This window comes from Priapulus caudatus, unplaced genomic scaffold, assembly GCF_000485595.1.
Source record: "Priapulus caudatus unplaced genomic scaffold, Priapulus_caudatus-5.0.1 Scaffold14, whole genome shotgun sequence".
In the NCBI taxonomy this organism is placed as follows: domain Eukaryota; kingdom Metazoa; phylum Priapulida; class Priapulimorpha; order Priapulimorphida; family Priapulidae; genus Priapulus; species Priapulus caudatus.
This window is the reverse complement of record NW_014577075.1, coordinates 823026-838205: the sequence shown is the minus strand read 5'-3', so window position 1 is coordinate 838205 and position 15180 is coordinate 823026. Positions and strand designations below refer to the sequence as shown.

The following is a 15180-nucleotide window of genomic DNA, read 5'->3' as shown; positions in this document are numbered from 1 at the left end:
AGCGTGAAAAGTCCCCCTATGGTGTCCTAGGGGAGTCATTAGTAGTCCTCCTGTACTTTTCAAATCTGAAAGCCTGTGCATATAGACTGGTACCCGGTCAACAGTTCCACACGCTACACTACGTGAGTGTAGCGATATGCCGGAGTAAAGGTGGCGAACGGGCACCTGTCTACTATGCCTATAGCCTCGGCGTTCGTTGCGCTGTCTATCGCACGCCATATGTACTACACTCATCAATAGAAACAAACAAAGAAGCAAGTGGAAATCCGTTTTTTACAGCAAAACGAGCGCGCCGAGTCGCCAAAAAAGTTATACGAGCATTTCAAGCAATGCTCAAGCTACATGGGTAGTGAAATCAGTCGTCAAATCGCCAGAACTGCCCAACTCAACGATTATATGGCTTTGGCGTATAGCAGGGCCCGTTGAAGTAAATTCAGATAATGCAGCGATGTTGTGTAAGTGTCACCGCTGCGCGGCGTTTGCGCGCTTCGCGCGGATATCCGGGCTGCAGACTGTCAGTGTCAAGTCTTCGTTGCCATGGAATGAACATGGCATCATAAAATTAAGGGAAAACCTTAGTGGTATTTGCAGTGCAATATTTTTTGATTTCCCATGATTTTCATTAGACTCAACTAAACTCCCCGTCTTCTATTCTAACGTTTTCCGAGAATTTTTGAGTAGGCCTAGGTACCGGTACCACGCATTAAATACATTACTGATTAGTATCATCGATATCGTAGCTACAGAACTTTAGCAGGATGCTGTAAAACACAAGATAAGATCACGTACGTAAAATACAATTATTGTTGTTTCTGAAACAGTTTTTCAACTGTCCCTGCAAGTATAATCCACGTATACAAAATGATCTTGAAAACCATGCACGATAACTGGGCGCAGCCATAATGAAACAATTTACTAGTGGGACGCCGCGCCATCTACCGGTGCCTCTCGTTGATCCCCGACACCCGAGGATGCTCACTTTATTCTGGAAACATGGTTGAGGTAATTACTGTAAAGTATGTGTTGTTTAGTTTAGAGTAGTGTGGTGTGTTGTACAAGTTTAACCATTACATCATCATACTCATAGCATAGCATATATATATAAACCCAACAAGAGTAGGGTTACAACGCCAACACCGTGTTTGCGTGGAGCCGCCCTGAGTCACAGTGAGTGATTCACTGATTCACACAGGAGTTGGTCACTTGGTGTTATGTTTAATAGCTCTAGAAGTTAGAACTATAGCCCTCCGCTCGGTTCAAAGATAGAGAACATGGGTCCCAATAAAACCAATGTCATTTACATCAATATAAATATAATATTATATCAATATAATAGGTTAGGGTTATGGTTAGGGTTAGGGTTAGGGTCAGGGTTAGAATTAGGGTTAGGGTTAGGGTTAGGGTTAGGCACATTGGTTTTAGTGGGACCCATGTTCTCTATCCTTGGGCCCTCCGCTCCGCCGCAGGGCTATAGAACATACTATGGCACTTTCCAGGGAGTAAGCAAAGACAACTTTTTGCGGTTAATAACTTCTTCGGTACGCCAAATAAAGCACATTCTCTGCCGCATAAATGTCTTAAGTTACTATAAACACTACAATTAAACAGCAAACTATCGCATAAATGTTGTACTTGCTATATTACTCGTCGACGAAGATTGTTTATCAACTTTCAACCGCCATTTTTCGTTGCGCAGCGCTAGCGTTGTCTTTGCTTACTCCCTGGAAATTGCCATAGTATGTTCTATAGCCCTGCGGCGGAGCGGAGGGCTATAGTTCTAGAGCTAGTGTTATGTGTGTTTTTAATCTTGGGCCTAACTTGAGGACTTTCCAATCTGGTTTTATCCTGAACACGAATCTTTTTTCTCCTTTTCCGAGCATCACGCACGACCACAATAATAGTCAATATCGGCTCTAAAGCGTTTATATACTGTTTCAAAAGATCGATGTGAAGAGTGGCGATTTAACTTGCAGCTAGGACCTGCATACCTCCCAAAGTTATACTCGTTCGGGTTTTTAACACATTCTAACTCTAAAACTGTTACGTTAAAAATTCTTAAAGTGTTTACATAAACAGGCAAGACGGTTGTTATTTTGAATACGAAGTTTTATTTCCTATCGTAGTTTATTTCAAAAGTTATATCAGCCGAAAGTTGCTACCTTGACTCGATTGCAACACTGGCTAGTCAAATATAGACAATATGGCGCGGGCGATCTAGCGGGCGTGGTAGCAACTTTTGACTGATATAACTTTTGAAATAAACTACGATAGGAAATAAAACTTCGTATTCAAAATGACAACCGTCTTGCCTGTTTATGTAAACATTTTAAGACGTAACATTTTTAACGTAACAGTTTTAGAGTTAGAATGTGTTAAAAACCCGACCGAGTATAACTTTGGGAGGTATGCAGGCCCTAGCGATTTATCCAACCACCATTTCTGTTGACCTGTGCTGTGGCTTTGATCATTGATGCAAGCTTTCCCAATCATGCGCATAGCGCTCGGCTAGCTTCAATTGCTAGAGCAAATGCATGACGGGATGCCTGAGGAAAGCTCGCCATGGAGATATAGATATGATGCATCATTTGCTCTTGCAACTGAAGTTAGCCGAGCGCTATATGCGCATCGGATCTTTTGAAACAATATATAAACGCTTCAGGGCCGATATTGTGGTAACCAGTGCGTAATGCTCGGGATTGAGAAAAAAGATTCCTATTCTGGATAAAACCAGATTGGAAGTACATAGTCCCCAAGAAGTTAAGAACACATCATACCCCCCCCCCCCCCTGTGTGAATCATTCAGGGCGGTTCCACGCAAAAACGGTGTTGGCATTGTACCCCTAGTCTACTCTTGTTGGGTTACATTATTGTATCTAAGCATATATACTAGCATAGCATTGCTGAGATCGGTTGGTGTTCCTGATGACACCACATGACATTTTTTTACCAGTACGTGTGAATGTATGATCATTAAATAAATGAGTAAATAATTCTAGCCAGTCTAACTGGAACTTCACTTGTTGTCCTAATAATTAAGATAAGACAGGCACTGAGACTGGCACAAGAAAGGGGCTGCTGTTGCTTGCTAGCCAGTTACAGACGTCCCAAGTGTCCCGGCCTCACCGGGATCGTCACGGTGCTCCATGCTGGTCCCGGTGCCCCGTTAAGAGTCCAGAAAGTCCCGGTCGTAATATTTTTCAGCCATATTTTAAAATTTACATCAGTAAATTACTAAATTTGCCGTGGTTGTTGATGTACTTTCATTCCATCAAACAATATAAGGCCACAAATGTCAAACACTTTAATGTGAAACCATAAATGAACATGAATTTGCATTTAATTTTACATGTATACTTTATAAAAAATGGTGGTGCGGCGCGACAAACACATTTCGCAGCTCGCCACACCTTTTTTCTTGTTTTTGCGCACCGCGAAAAAACGGCGATGGACCATTATCACAAGTGATCCCTTTCTTGGATTTTCCCAACTTGGGACTTCTGTAGTTATTCTAAATACCGTATACCAAATTGTTATTTATAGTAGGCTTTTAATTATTCACAGGAACTAAAGCAGTACCTTCATCGAATTATTAGAAGGTAAATAATAATCTAAAATAATATGAAGAAATTTAATTATTATTATATTACTCCTTCATTTGATTCTAATATAACTCATTGGTGTCCATTGCTTAGTCAAACAGCTGGCAAACTATACTGACCATTAAAAATATCAAAATTATGGAAAATATTGAATTGTCACATATTAATGTGTTTTCCTTTACACAGGGTTGATGGCCTATATGCCATCATTGTGTCAGACAGGGATGGTGTTCCTGTTATTAGAGGTAAGCATTCCTGGACCAACACATGCACCCAAATCTGCTCCAAACAAATGCTCATTGCATGTCCATTTTGAGGATGCATTCTCACAAAGATAGTTAAAATATAAATATATATAGAAGGCAGTTATAAACATGTTGTGTTGAATGTATGTAATCAGTATTAATTTATGCATCATTATTTCTTTCATTAATCCCATGGTAGCACCTAGAGCAGAAATCTCTAAGCATAAACTAAACTGAATAGGGAACTAAAATAGAACAGAAAGCTCCATCTCTGTATTTAGGCATTCTTAAGACTATATGTGTGGGTCTCTGACTGGCTCTGTTGGGGTATAGTTCTTTAACAATTTTTTTTATGTAACATGTAAATCTTGTAATATAAAACAATCACAACAATTACTTCATGTGCCGTAAATATTGCCATTGCAGCTGCGACAGAAAATGTGCCAGAATTAGCCCTACGACCAGGATTCTTGGCTACATTCAGTACAGGGACAGACCAAGCTAGCAAATTAGGGCTTTCCAGAAATAAAGCCATTGTCAGCATGTATACGTCCTACCAGGTATTCATTAGTAAATTACACTAATGATTATTTTTTATTAAATGCTTCATATTTAGGTGTAAATGATGTTAATAACAATTCAAGTTGTGCGGTTCCCTGATTAAACATGGACAGACCCAGCTGTAACTATTTTGACTATTTTTTATAACACCTCGGCTGCCTACCTAATGTCTGCATACATAACAATACAGGCTGACGTAAGAAGTACTGTTACCTTGCAATGCCTAATGTCTACAAATAGTGTTTGGTGTTGCATATAGGTAGTACAGCTAAGCAAGCTTCCACTTATTCTCAGCTTTGTCGCCAGCAGTCAAGCCAACACAGGTAACATCTGCTTTACCCGATTTAATGGCTAGCCTAGATTTGCTTCTAGTATAATAGGAGTCAGAGAATTTACCACGTCTAGCACGGATCTCAACAGAAATGCAAATTGTCATTTGCCATGGAGTGGCCTCGCTTACGTTCTAGAGCCTCCAAGGGTCGTGTAGCTGCTAGTTTTGCGACGTTTATAACAACATGTTTATTCGCAGGTGTTTTACTGGGCCTCGAAAATGAGCTGAGTGATTTGCTGAAAGACATCAAAGCAGCCGTGGACATCACCGTCTCGCAGTGATTAAAGCATGGCTCTCTATTCTTGCCAAACCTCCCAGATTTGATCCGGCTTGTTGCGGCTGCACAGAGCCTGAATTCATGATGCCCAATGAGGGCAGTCAGTTTATGACCTGTCTTTTTATTCGTCGCGCAGTACTGCAGTAATAGGGTTTATGTCACGTCAGACTCACATGGTGATTCATGATGCATTCATGATGCTGTTTATGCATGAGCACCTAATTTCCTCTACTAGAAGACAAGGAAATTTAAATTAAGAGAATATATCGACGAGCTTCGTTCGACATTGTAATGCAAAATGGTAAAGAAACTCATGTGTATATAGAAAGTACAATTATGGTGATGAATATTGTGAATAAGCAAAATTGCTTAAATAACATGAATATGAAAAAGGATATATGATTTAGGATAAATAATAAGCATCTATTAAAATGTCACATATTGGCTTCTAATTTATTATGACTACTAGTTTTTAGCTGAGCTGACGAGGTCAGATGCAGCTTGTAGAATCGCATGATTGTCCGTGCGTGCGTGCGTGCGTCCACAGTTGGGCACAAATCTTAACCGTTCGACGTACGGTCTTGATATCATATTCTGGACGTCGGGGGGGGGGGTTGCGAAAAGGACTCGGGATGTTGAATTTGGGGGTCAAGGGTCAAAGGTCAAGATGTGTCAATGGAGGGGGAATATTTCCCTCTTAACTTAAGGGGGAAATACGGAATTGCGGCACAAACCTCAATGGCTCGACCTACGCTCTTAATATTCGATGTATAGTGTGATGGGGAGGAAACCCATCACCAGTGCAAAATTGGAGGTCACAGGTCAAAGGGCAGTGGGGAAAGGTCAGATATCAGACATTTTCTGAGGACATGGTCTAACGGACCGAGTGCAAAACCTTTTTGTTTCAGCGCTGATCTACCGTTTTTATCACTATTGAAAGGACCATGAAATCTACTTTCCGCTGACGTGTGAAGAGTAAGTGTCTGATAAACTTTTGACCCTCAAGAGGGTTAAACATGGATTTGTTGACTGTTAACAAAGGACTGAACTGCTTTTGCTATTAGAGCCCCCTCCTTCCCCCACCACTACGCTTGCGCTCGATGCATATCCATGATAACATGTTAATATAGCAGTCATTAAAGTTACACAGCTGTATCTTTATTACTGTACTACCAGTAGGTATAGCATATCCTAACTTAGATTTTAGATCTGTATTAGTAGTATCCTAGATATATGCTCTGAGCGCGAATGCGGTGGCAGGAGGGCGCACTTGATTCGGTTGTCAGTGAGTTTATCAGAAGAATACCTGGCTACAGTACACGTCAGTTGAGCGCTGTCGCTCTGCGGCACTTGTTACATAATTACTGAAGCATCAGTAATGTCACATAATCGCATCCTTCTAAACAGAAGTCACATGTGGTTAGTTTCAGCCGTATATCTGACGTGCCATGTGCAAAGTGATGGAATCCATTATAAAAAAAACTCCAAAATACGGCTATGATAGTCAAATATTAATCAACAGCTATTAAAAATGTCAAAAACAATCGTTGCGGGGCAAGTGTATTACTCTACACTACCTACACAGACAAATGAAATCAATAGTATTTCCTCTGTATAGAAGTGCTCGTGCACATTTTACCAGAATTTGTTCTTAGTTTTAAACCAATCGTACAACATACATGGTTTACTGACATGCAGAAATTTGTAAGCATGATAAGACAAGTTATATACAGACCAAGTTCCTTCATGGTTCTCTTTTCCAAGCTTTATTAGACAATATTCTGCCTATTAGGCAGGACTAATCTTTATAACACATTAAGCGGATTCCATTTTATAACAGTGCTAGTGCCAATGAAACTAAGCCAAAAGGCCCCCTTTATTGATCGAAGCCTTTCAATCACTAGATTGTGCATTTCATGCATTTTCTTTAGCTTCACCTAACTTACTGATTTATTTCCAACTATTGTACATGTTCCATGAACAAAGAAAATTGTGTGAGAATACTTAAATAACGGAGACCTAGCTTTTAAATTGATCACAAAAAATATAATTGACTGTCGGAGCAGGCCTGCAATGCATAGAAGGCTAACCTATTGGAATAGCTATACCCATAGATATATAATACAATATATATCGTATATATCATATATATATATATACGACATGTGTTATATGATATCTATGGTCATACCCTATATTGGTTGATGTTATGCACAAAATGGTTGAACAGTTTCTATCATAGATCAAATTACTCTATAAATAACATGCCTTTCTAGCTACACATTTAAGAGAATAATAAACTACCCCTAAGATTTCACTGATATTGAAAAAGAAAGTTAGCCAGCCCACAATAGACAATACCAGCGTGGTACATGTATTAAGTAATGTGCAATAGGCCACCAAGTGATTTTTAGGTATGTTCCTGTAGGGAACCAATACAAATCGTGTTTTTTGACAAAACGTTTTTTACTTGATATTGCTTGGTATGAGCTTTGTGGTGTAGCATTCACCAAATTCGTCAAGCCATCAAGCATAATAGAAACACCTTCAGCTTTCACAACCCTATTGCTATTCCACAACTTTCTACTAGGAGCACAAATATTTAATGTATGTACATGATTATAATAATGGCTAAGCATAATTTTTCATAAGGTGGCACTACTAATACTAATCTGTCACCGTGCAGGAAATCCGCCCCTCCCTCCTCTTCCCCTGCCAGAGTAGCCCCCGCGACCTCCACCACGGAAGGACCCTCCTCTCGATGAGTTGCGTCCCCCTCCTCCCGAGGATCCACCCTTGTTCTTCGGGGGTGGAGACTTGGGCCGGAGAGCCTCAATTCTGTCGGTGCAGCCAGTGAGGTGGTCTGTAGCACTCTTGACGAAGTAGGACTTGTACTTCTCTGCGCTGAAATTGCTGTTGGTCAGGTCCGGTCCGACTGTCAACCATCCGTTGCGAATTGAAGCTGCAGAAACAATGCAGTAAATGCATCGCATGCCCTCTACAGTCATTTACAGTGCAAAATGCTCGACACATGCTCATAATCCGAGGGTACAAGTGTCGAGGATCGTAACATCGAGAATTCGCCTACGTGTCTCTCAGAGATAACCACACTCCCTTTGGATATTGTTGTTAGGTTGCTCCAGCCCACCCACTCTGCACACGGTTTCACACACATGCACGCGTAAAAATCGACTTTACGGAACGTTGTTACTAAGCGCTGTTTTTAGCACGTCATGACACAACATTGATTGGCTACTCATCGCAACCATTCACGCTAGGCAGATAAGATCAATTGCCTTGGCTCTCGCCACAAACTCGACACAGATCTGTGACGTCTTACTGTCACGTCCGAAGAGGTGCAGCCGCCGCCTGCCCATGCAGAAGTGTTCGATGATGTGAGACATTTCCACTGGTTTGTCCACGGAGCCCCACTCTGTCTCCTCTGAGATGATCAGGTCAATGTCCACATTGGCATGAATGAAATCTCCATCAGTGCTCCGCCGTACGGTCCCTTTGATTCCCATGAGACAGTGCTCCTGGTGTGAGAAACGGAAAAAGAGATTCTCTCCACGTTTGATAACCAACTATTTATCGATGTTAAAAATGGTTAGTTTTTCTACATTGTCAATTTTTAGGCATGTAATACCACTTAAATTTATAAAATTCTGTTAATAACAATAACATAGTTTTCTTAGCACACCACGATTTACCACATTAGAAAGTAAACTGTTTTGAGATATATACAAAAGAGCAATGCTGCCTAGCTGTAAGAATATATCTAGCCACAGTGATGTGAACCTATAGACGACATATACAAGGGGCAATGCACAAAGTATATAAAGTAGTAAGTAAAATAAAAATCCGAGTATGTGGTAATCCAACTGGCAACTATCAAGCTGTTACACAGAAGGAGTATTGTTGCTATCCTACACACTTTTGTTCGTTGAAAGATCTGCTTTGTATCCAGGTTTTTGGAATGTCCCGGATTTTGGATATTCGTCTTCACCCAGCATATATCTTCACACCGCCTGAAGCCCCACTTCCTCAGGCACTAAAAATTAAGAATAGGTCACCATGTTTAATTCTCCTAAACATAGTTCTCTGACAGTGTGTGCACACATGGAATGGCATGCATGTACAGAATCCATATTTCGCAACAGATCCTGATCAAATAATGTGGTTTCTATCTATCATGAAACATTGCATTTGGATGAGACTGCAGCAATAAATCCTCGCTTAACATTCCTCCTATTATTATTGTGTGTTTTTTTCAAGCAACTACAGCCAAACATGTGTTAGCAGACACCACTTTAGAACCAGTGCTTATATAAATGAAAGTGTCAATGACACTATAGCTCACCTTGGGTGTGATAGAAGAGGGAGATGATATTAAAAATTTCGTAAGTGTTTCATTTATGACGGACCGAAATGTGATCAAATGTTCTTATTCCCTGTTTTATACTAATAGAAATTTCACTGCTTTGTTTCCGGGTTAGTTCTGATGCTAAAATAAATGTTTCAAATCTGAAAGTATGAAATCTGGGCGAGAGATGGCGCTACGCCTAAATGATTGCCATTTTGGTTTTTGATTATCGTGCAAATAAAAGCAATAAAATATTCCAGTCAAATTACTGTAACGAAGAATCTAAAACACAATATTACACGTAGGTATGATTAGGTAGGTAGGTAAATTTAACAAAATTGAATGAATCTAGATGGCCATTTTCATTTTCGCCAAAAAGTGGGCATGGCTCGAAAGTAGGTCGACTGGCGTGCTCCAAAATAGGACGTTCAAATCTCTCTTCATAGGAGTAACAACTGTATGCAATTTGAAACATGTGGGTCAAACGGTTCTTAAGTTATCGTTGACCGTAAGCAGACACTGAAATGCATAGTGAAATTGCCAAAATCTACCTAATTTGCATAATTAAAAAAAAATATCAAAAGCCCTGTGATACGTTTTGGGGCCAGTCCTCATTCATTCACATACCAAAAATGAGCAAAATCCGTTGAACCTGAACTGACTTATAGCCATTTCCATTTTTGCCAAAAAGTGGACGTGGCTCGAAAGTAGGTCAACCGGCGTGCTCCAAAATAGGACGTTCACATCTCTCCCATAGGAGTAACAACTGTATGCAATTTGAAACATATGGGTCAAACGGTTCTCAAGTTATCGTTGACCGTAGCCAAATGTTGACGGACGGACGTACGACGGACAACACCCCATGGCAATAGCTCATCTTGACGATGTCAAGGTGAGCTAAAAACCACTTTTAGCATTTTCAATATCACAATAATAAAAGCCAACTGATAATTCCTGTGGTTATACTCAGCAGCCAGAGAAACCCCTTACCTGTCTACCCAAGTCTAAGCCATCTGACGACCCACACCATAGAAAAACAAATGACCGGGCCGCTGCCACTTCTTCCACTGGCAAGCTCATCACCTGTAGACAAGGACGCAAGTAGAAAATCGATCAGCATTACATTCCTATAAAATCTCACATCAAATTTGTTTCCAATATTGAGCGAGAACACACATTTTCATAAAGTGCAGAAGATATTTGTACCCACATGCTGTGAGCAATAATGCATTGATTTCTACACACAAGTTTACGTTGGTCACACTATGGCTAATTTTTTTTTTAGTGTGTAGCTGTTTCGATAAGGAAATGCACCTCTTCCCACGTCCAGCAACGCATGTTATTGACGCCCTGCATTCGCTGGTATTCAGTCAGTGGTGGCTCGACCAGAATTGCGTCAAACTTGCAGTCCAACTCTCGCAAGTCGTAATTGAGAAGATCACACTTGAGGTACCTACATGCAGTCATTTGTGAACACATACATCCACCATACATCCACCAGATACATCCACCAGATGATTTTATGTTAATTGTAACCTAATATAGACATCAAATTTGTACCACGTGTTTCAAATTAGTAAATAGAGGTTTGCCAACCTATTCACTCGCAACTTAATTTCTGTTAAAGGTGACCACAGACGAGAAAATGCTTGTAACGCAGGTTGCCTCGGAAAGAAACTTCTGAGCTTTGTGCTTGACAAGTGATGGAGGCAATTTATGCAGTATTTCCTCAATGTGCTACAGAAACTTCATTCCCTGCATGCACACAACAGCACCTACATTGGCGGCGTCGCAGTGTTTGCGATAAGTTCATCCTTTAGCTTGATGAGCTCTCTCAGTTTCGGATATTCCTCGAAGCGATCGGCCAATCCAACGTCTCGGATGAAGTTTTGCGGCCTTTGCCCAGTGTCAACAAAATGCTGGCAGTAGTCGTTGTGAGGATTCGCACTTTGTGTGCCCTACCAAGAGGAAAATACAAATATAAATGTGCAAATTGATTGTATATTCTGCACCTACAATTCTATTTTGCTTGCAGTTCACCTGATATAAGTAGGAGTAGTGGAATCATTATTTCCTTCCTAAAACATACAACTTTAATCAATATATGCATTTTTTTTTATTTTGCTACCATTAGCCACCTTATTATATAGAAGAAATTTATCTACATATAACTATGTGTAATATCAGAATACACATAGAATGGAACACTATGTATGTGCCTTCATTAAAATGATATAAACAGATTGGTTTACCTTCAAAAATGTACTTGAATCCTTGTAAATCTGAGCTTCCATATCTTCTGGCTCTTCATATGTGAAGCTTTCCTGCAAAATTGAATTGAAACTTACACATATCAAACAATAACAATGGAATGTGTTGCCCAATGCAATATACTGTTTAGTCTTTAAAATAAAATGATGATATGTATGGAAGACATTGATACACTTCACATTCTTTATTACCTCATCATCGTCATCATCCTCCCAATCCCTCTTCTTTGGGTTGCTGGCTGTGCTCGCACCATTACTGTCACTAGAAAGCCCAAGGCACTCATGTAATGGCTAACATGCCCATACACACACACACCGACACACGCTACACCGCGTACATGCAATTGTTGTATCCATAGATATCAATCATATCATATATATACACTAGATAGAACAGCAAGTGACATTTTCACTACACACATCAAAATGGCGGACCTGGTGACATAGGCTTTGTGTGACCAATTGCATTGATCATCCTATCTAGTGTATATAGGATATCTATGTTTGTATCTATCGCAATACATTATTATGTCGACTAATCTTCTATATACAGCGTCTGATATTTCACTCCTTTCATACTAGCTTTGTCAACAAAACATCCAACATACATTTGGTATAGGTGACACTATAACCTCATAACCACATCAATTAGCACAGAAGTGCATAACATTACTAGAACCAGTTGCCACAATCTGTATTTGTTCAAATGCTACTAAAGTGCTAATACTAACCTTGAAGCCTGCTTAGCAGCTGCTAAAGCATCTTTTTCTGCTTGGTTTCCTAAAACACTGCTGAGTTTGTCGACACTTCCTACTCCCAACTGGAAATCAGTGATAATAGATTTACACACTGACAGTTATGCCTGCTTATTGTACTGACTACTGTGTACTTACACACCGATAGCAGGAACATGTTGATAAAATGGATGTACTACGTACTAGCGTAATGCTTAACTGTATTCAGCACATTATACTTGTACTTTTCATACCAATAACTGTATGTGCATGCATTCTGATGTGGCTGTATGCGTATATTTGCATAAATTTGGGTATGTATGTACGCACTAGAGCAACAATACTGGCAAACAGCATATAGCCCACTGAACCGGCAGGTTGTGTCTGGGAAGTAAGACTCCGATACGACGATGATGAGGAAGGAGCAAATGTGGACTGCTGGAAAGTAGGATTAAACAGATTTATCTACTCTATACACTATCAATATCATTGCCAACTCACGGATTAGTCTAAATGCACTATAAGTGAGCGGAGAAAAACCAGGCTTGTAAGTGTCCTATTTAGTTAGCATATACCTACCTGTTGCGCTAACAACTTCCTACGTTTCTGCGCTCTTTCTTTGAGTGTTTTCAAAATATCAGTCATTGCGAAGTTATATTTACATTCGCTAGCAAGTTACATGTATACGGCATGAATGTTTGTGTTGGATGTCCTGGGCATAGTTTACTACTCAGCCAAACTTAAGGAGTAAAACACTATACAATACTTTAATAAAATAGATATGTCACCGTGAATAACCACTTAGAGTTCGACTTGCTGAACACAGAACAGTAAACTAAAAGTTCTTTGACAACAAAAACGCTGACACAAAAATAAGGAAATGTGATTTGTTTTCTGGCGCCACCTGGTGACAATAAATGTAATTTGAAGAAAAATTTTCTTTAATGAATATAATTAATTGTACACAACTTCGATTTGAGCATTGATTTGTAATTCATACTTTTGAGTGTATAGTTTGATTTTCTTTAAACCACAAAAACTCGCGTTTTGAGATTACCAATTTGAACTAAAACGGTATAGCGCCATCTTGTGACATGATTCAGGACGGCAGTCCAATGAAGTTGTGTTGTGTTGATATTTTGTTGAAAGTAAATTTAATGTAAAAATGCCTTCATTAACGCGAGTTTATCAGTTACCGTTAAGGACCAAGTATCCTATTATACGGTATGGTAAATACAGAGAGATGCTGCCACTCAAACTCGGTGATAAGGTATCAGGTCGTCTTGATACAGAAAATCAAGGTGGGTTGGAATTAGCTCTAGAGTCTAGTACTATAGGCCCTATAGGCTATAGCCTAGGAGTATAGGCTATAACCCGCGTTCATTAATACCCCATTCACACCAGGGCCCCGATCTCACTACGCTCGTACTACGCTCTAAGAGCGTGGTGGAAACGTGTAGATCGCAGTATGAATGTATATGGACGTACTGCGATCGCGATCGAGCGCGATGCAGTCACCATGAGCGTGGAGAGCGTGGCCAAACTTTGAACATGTTCAAAAACAATCGTGGTGCGAGCGTGGCGGAAAGACAGCGCAGTGCGGGCGTATTAGAGACGTGGAAGGCGTAGTACCCACGTAACTCGAGCGTAGTACGAACTTAATGATCGTATCGCAAGCGTGTAGGGTGCGTGAAAATTGTCGCCCCGTTCTCAGCACGATGTCAATACGTTTTCATCACGCTGTTACTACGTCCATGGAGATGTCTCTGCGACCTGACCACGCTCTCGCTATGACCATGGTGCGGCTCTAGATAGCAAGCTCGACCCGTTCGTACTACGATTGTACTACGCCCAACACGCTCAGACCACGCCGTTGTGGCGTTCGCATTACGTGTTAGTTACGCTCAGATCACGTCCTGCGAACTTGCCACTTGGGGTATAAATTGGGGTGCTACCCTGGCCACCCCACCAGTGTCCACTATGGATGAGGCAACACTACTCCATGCCATGTTTCTCGTAGAAGGACAACTTGAATTACTTGATTGCCAAGCCCTCATCATGCTGAGGAGGATGAGGAGGAGAAATAGAAGTCTTTTGGCGGCATAGTTGTAGCATACTGTTATACTATTATGGGAATAAAATCAGTAGAAAATAATCTTGATGTGAACAGCACGGCAGAACGCGGCGCGGTATTTATATGGTCGTTGCCAGCGCAGTCGGCGCCTGCCTAGAGCGTGATTAAGTCGCACTAGGAGCGTGACTGGCGTTTAGGCGCGGTGAGCTGTGCTTAGGCGCAGTGCAAGCGTCTTTCGAACGCAATGCGATCTGATTGGTCGCAATAAAGACGCAGTGGGCGCAGTGCAAGCGTGATGCGGGCGTGGTGTTGAGCGTAGTGAAAGCTTGTTGAGCGCAATGAGATCGGGTAAAAGACGCACTTAGATCGTAGTATCGACGTAATTAGATCGTAGTATCGGCGCTGGGCCCGGCTGGGGCCCAATTGGCCACGCTCTCAACCACGCTCGGGCAAATTTTTGGAGCGTGGGGCGATCGTGATGAGCGTAGCTCTGGTGTGAATGGGCCTTAACTGTCGCAGGGCTATAGAACATTGTCAGCTTGATTTTGCTACTGCAACCTGTCACCACCTGTCCCCACGAAAAATTGATCGCAAAACGCAAAATGATCGGGCTTTTTAACATTTATTTATCTACATGGACATCTCACCTATTTTTTTGAACACTTCACACAACTTTACACCATGTATTTATCCTTTTATTCCACAAAGTAAGCACTACTGGCAATC

At 40.8% G+C, this 15180-nt stretch overlaps 4 protein-coding genes across 8 annotated transcripts in view; 2 read left to right on the top strand and 2 right to left on the bottom strand.

Annotated features, from left to right (window-relative positions):
- LOC106809302 (DEAD-box ATP-dependent RNA helicase CshA-like) overlaps nucleotides 1-924 on the bottom strand; it is a 9565-nt gene extending 8641 nt beyond the window's left edge. Inside the window, exon 1 of the mRNA XM_014812346.1 lies at nucleotides 790-924. Coding sequence (XP_014667832.1) covers nucleotides 790-901 — 112 coding nt within the window. The 5' untranslated portion in view covers nucleotides 902-924. The remainder of the gene's footprint in view (nucleotides 1-789) is intronic.
- Nucleotides 925-946: 22 nt separating this feature from the next.
- LOC106809312 (ragulator complex protein LAMTOR3-A-like) lies at nucleotides 947-5454 on the top strand. Of its 3 annotated transcripts, none has more exons than XM_014812372.1 (6): nucleotides 947-1002; nucleotides 3562-3596; nucleotides 3786-3844; nucleotides 4271-4404; nucleotides 4665-4728; nucleotides 4935-5454. In XM_014812372.1, the coding sequence occupies exons 1-6, from the start codon at nucleotides 994-996 to the stop codon at nucleotides 5015-5017; spliced, it is 384 nt and encodes a 127-aa protein (XP_014667858.1). In that variant the 5' UTR covers nucleotides 947-993; the 3' UTR covers nucleotides 5018-5454. The 3 variants fall into 3 exon arrangements, with proteins under 3 accessions (XP_014667858.1, XP_014667842.1, XP_014667850.1); XM_014812356.1 differs by having other exon boundaries at nucleotides 966-1002; nucleotides 3544-3596; XM_014812364.1 differs by lacking the exon at nucleotides 947-1002 and adding an exon at nucleotides 2908-2949.
- A 1055-nt stretch (nucleotides 5455-6509) lies between these two features.
- Nucleotides 6510-13258, bottom strand: LOC106809289 (N6-adenosine-methyltransferase subunit METTL14-like). Of its 3 annotated transcripts, XM_014812316.1 has the most exons (10): nucleotides 12960-13258; nucleotides 12378-12466; nucleotides 11839-11908; nucleotides 11629-11700; nucleotides 11156-11334; nucleotides 10691-10829; nucleotides 10367-10459; nucleotides 8948-9064; nucleotides 8354-8549; nucleotides 6510-7975 (listed from the first exon to the last, which is right to left on the bottom strand). In XM_014812316.1, exons 1-10 carry the CDS (start codon nucleotides 13023-13025, stop codon nucleotides 7689-7691), a joined length of 1308 nt encoding a protein of 435 aa, XP_014667802.1. In that variant the 5' UTR covers nucleotides 13026-13258; the 3' UTR covers nucleotides 6510-7688. The 3 variants fall into 3 exon arrangements, with proteins under 3 accessions (XP_014667802.1, XP_014667811.1, XP_014667821.1); XM_014812325.1 differs by lacking the exon at nucleotides 8948-9064; XM_014812335.1 differs by lacking the exons at nucleotides 11839-11908; nucleotides 12960-13258 and having other exon boundaries at nucleotides 12378-12460.
- Nucleotides 13259-13481: 223 nt separating this feature from the next.
- Nucleotides 13482-15180, top strand: part of LOC106809110 (coiled-coil-helix-coiled-coil-helix domain-containing protein 1-like) — a 14070-nt gene continuing 12371 nt past the window's right edge. The window contains exon 1 of the mRNA XM_014812073.1: nucleotides 13482-13681. Within this exon, the coding sequence (XP_014667559.1) occupies nucleotides 13546-13681 (136 nt within the window). The 5' untranslated portion in view covers nucleotides 13482-13545. The remainder of the gene's footprint in view (nucleotides 13682-15180) is intronic.

Bases quoted from the DNA above. Each gene is read 5' to 3' on its own strand.
- LOC106809312 (XM_014812356.1), top strand. The intron at 3,597-3,785 runs GTAAATAATAAT...TCCTTTACACAG, and splicing joins CTTCATCGAATTATTAGAAG to GGTTGATGGCCTATATGCCA. The intron at 4,729-4,934 runs GTAACATCTGCT...GTTTATTCGCAG, and splicing joins CAGCAGTCAAGCCAACACAG to GTGTTTTACTGGGCCTCGAA.
- LOC106809289 (XM_014812316.1), bottom strand. From the start codon at position 13,025: ATGACTGATATTTTGAAAACACTCAAAGAAAGAGCGCAGAAACGTAGG. The intron at 10,460-10,690 runs GTGCATTTCCTT...CCTTGTCTACAG, and splicing joins GTTGCTGGACGTGGGAAGAG to GTGATGAGCTTGCCAGTGGA. The intron at 8,550-8,947 runs GTGTGTAGGATA...TTCTCACACCAG, and splicing joins AGATCTTTCAACGAACAAAA to GAGCACTGTCTCATGGGAAT.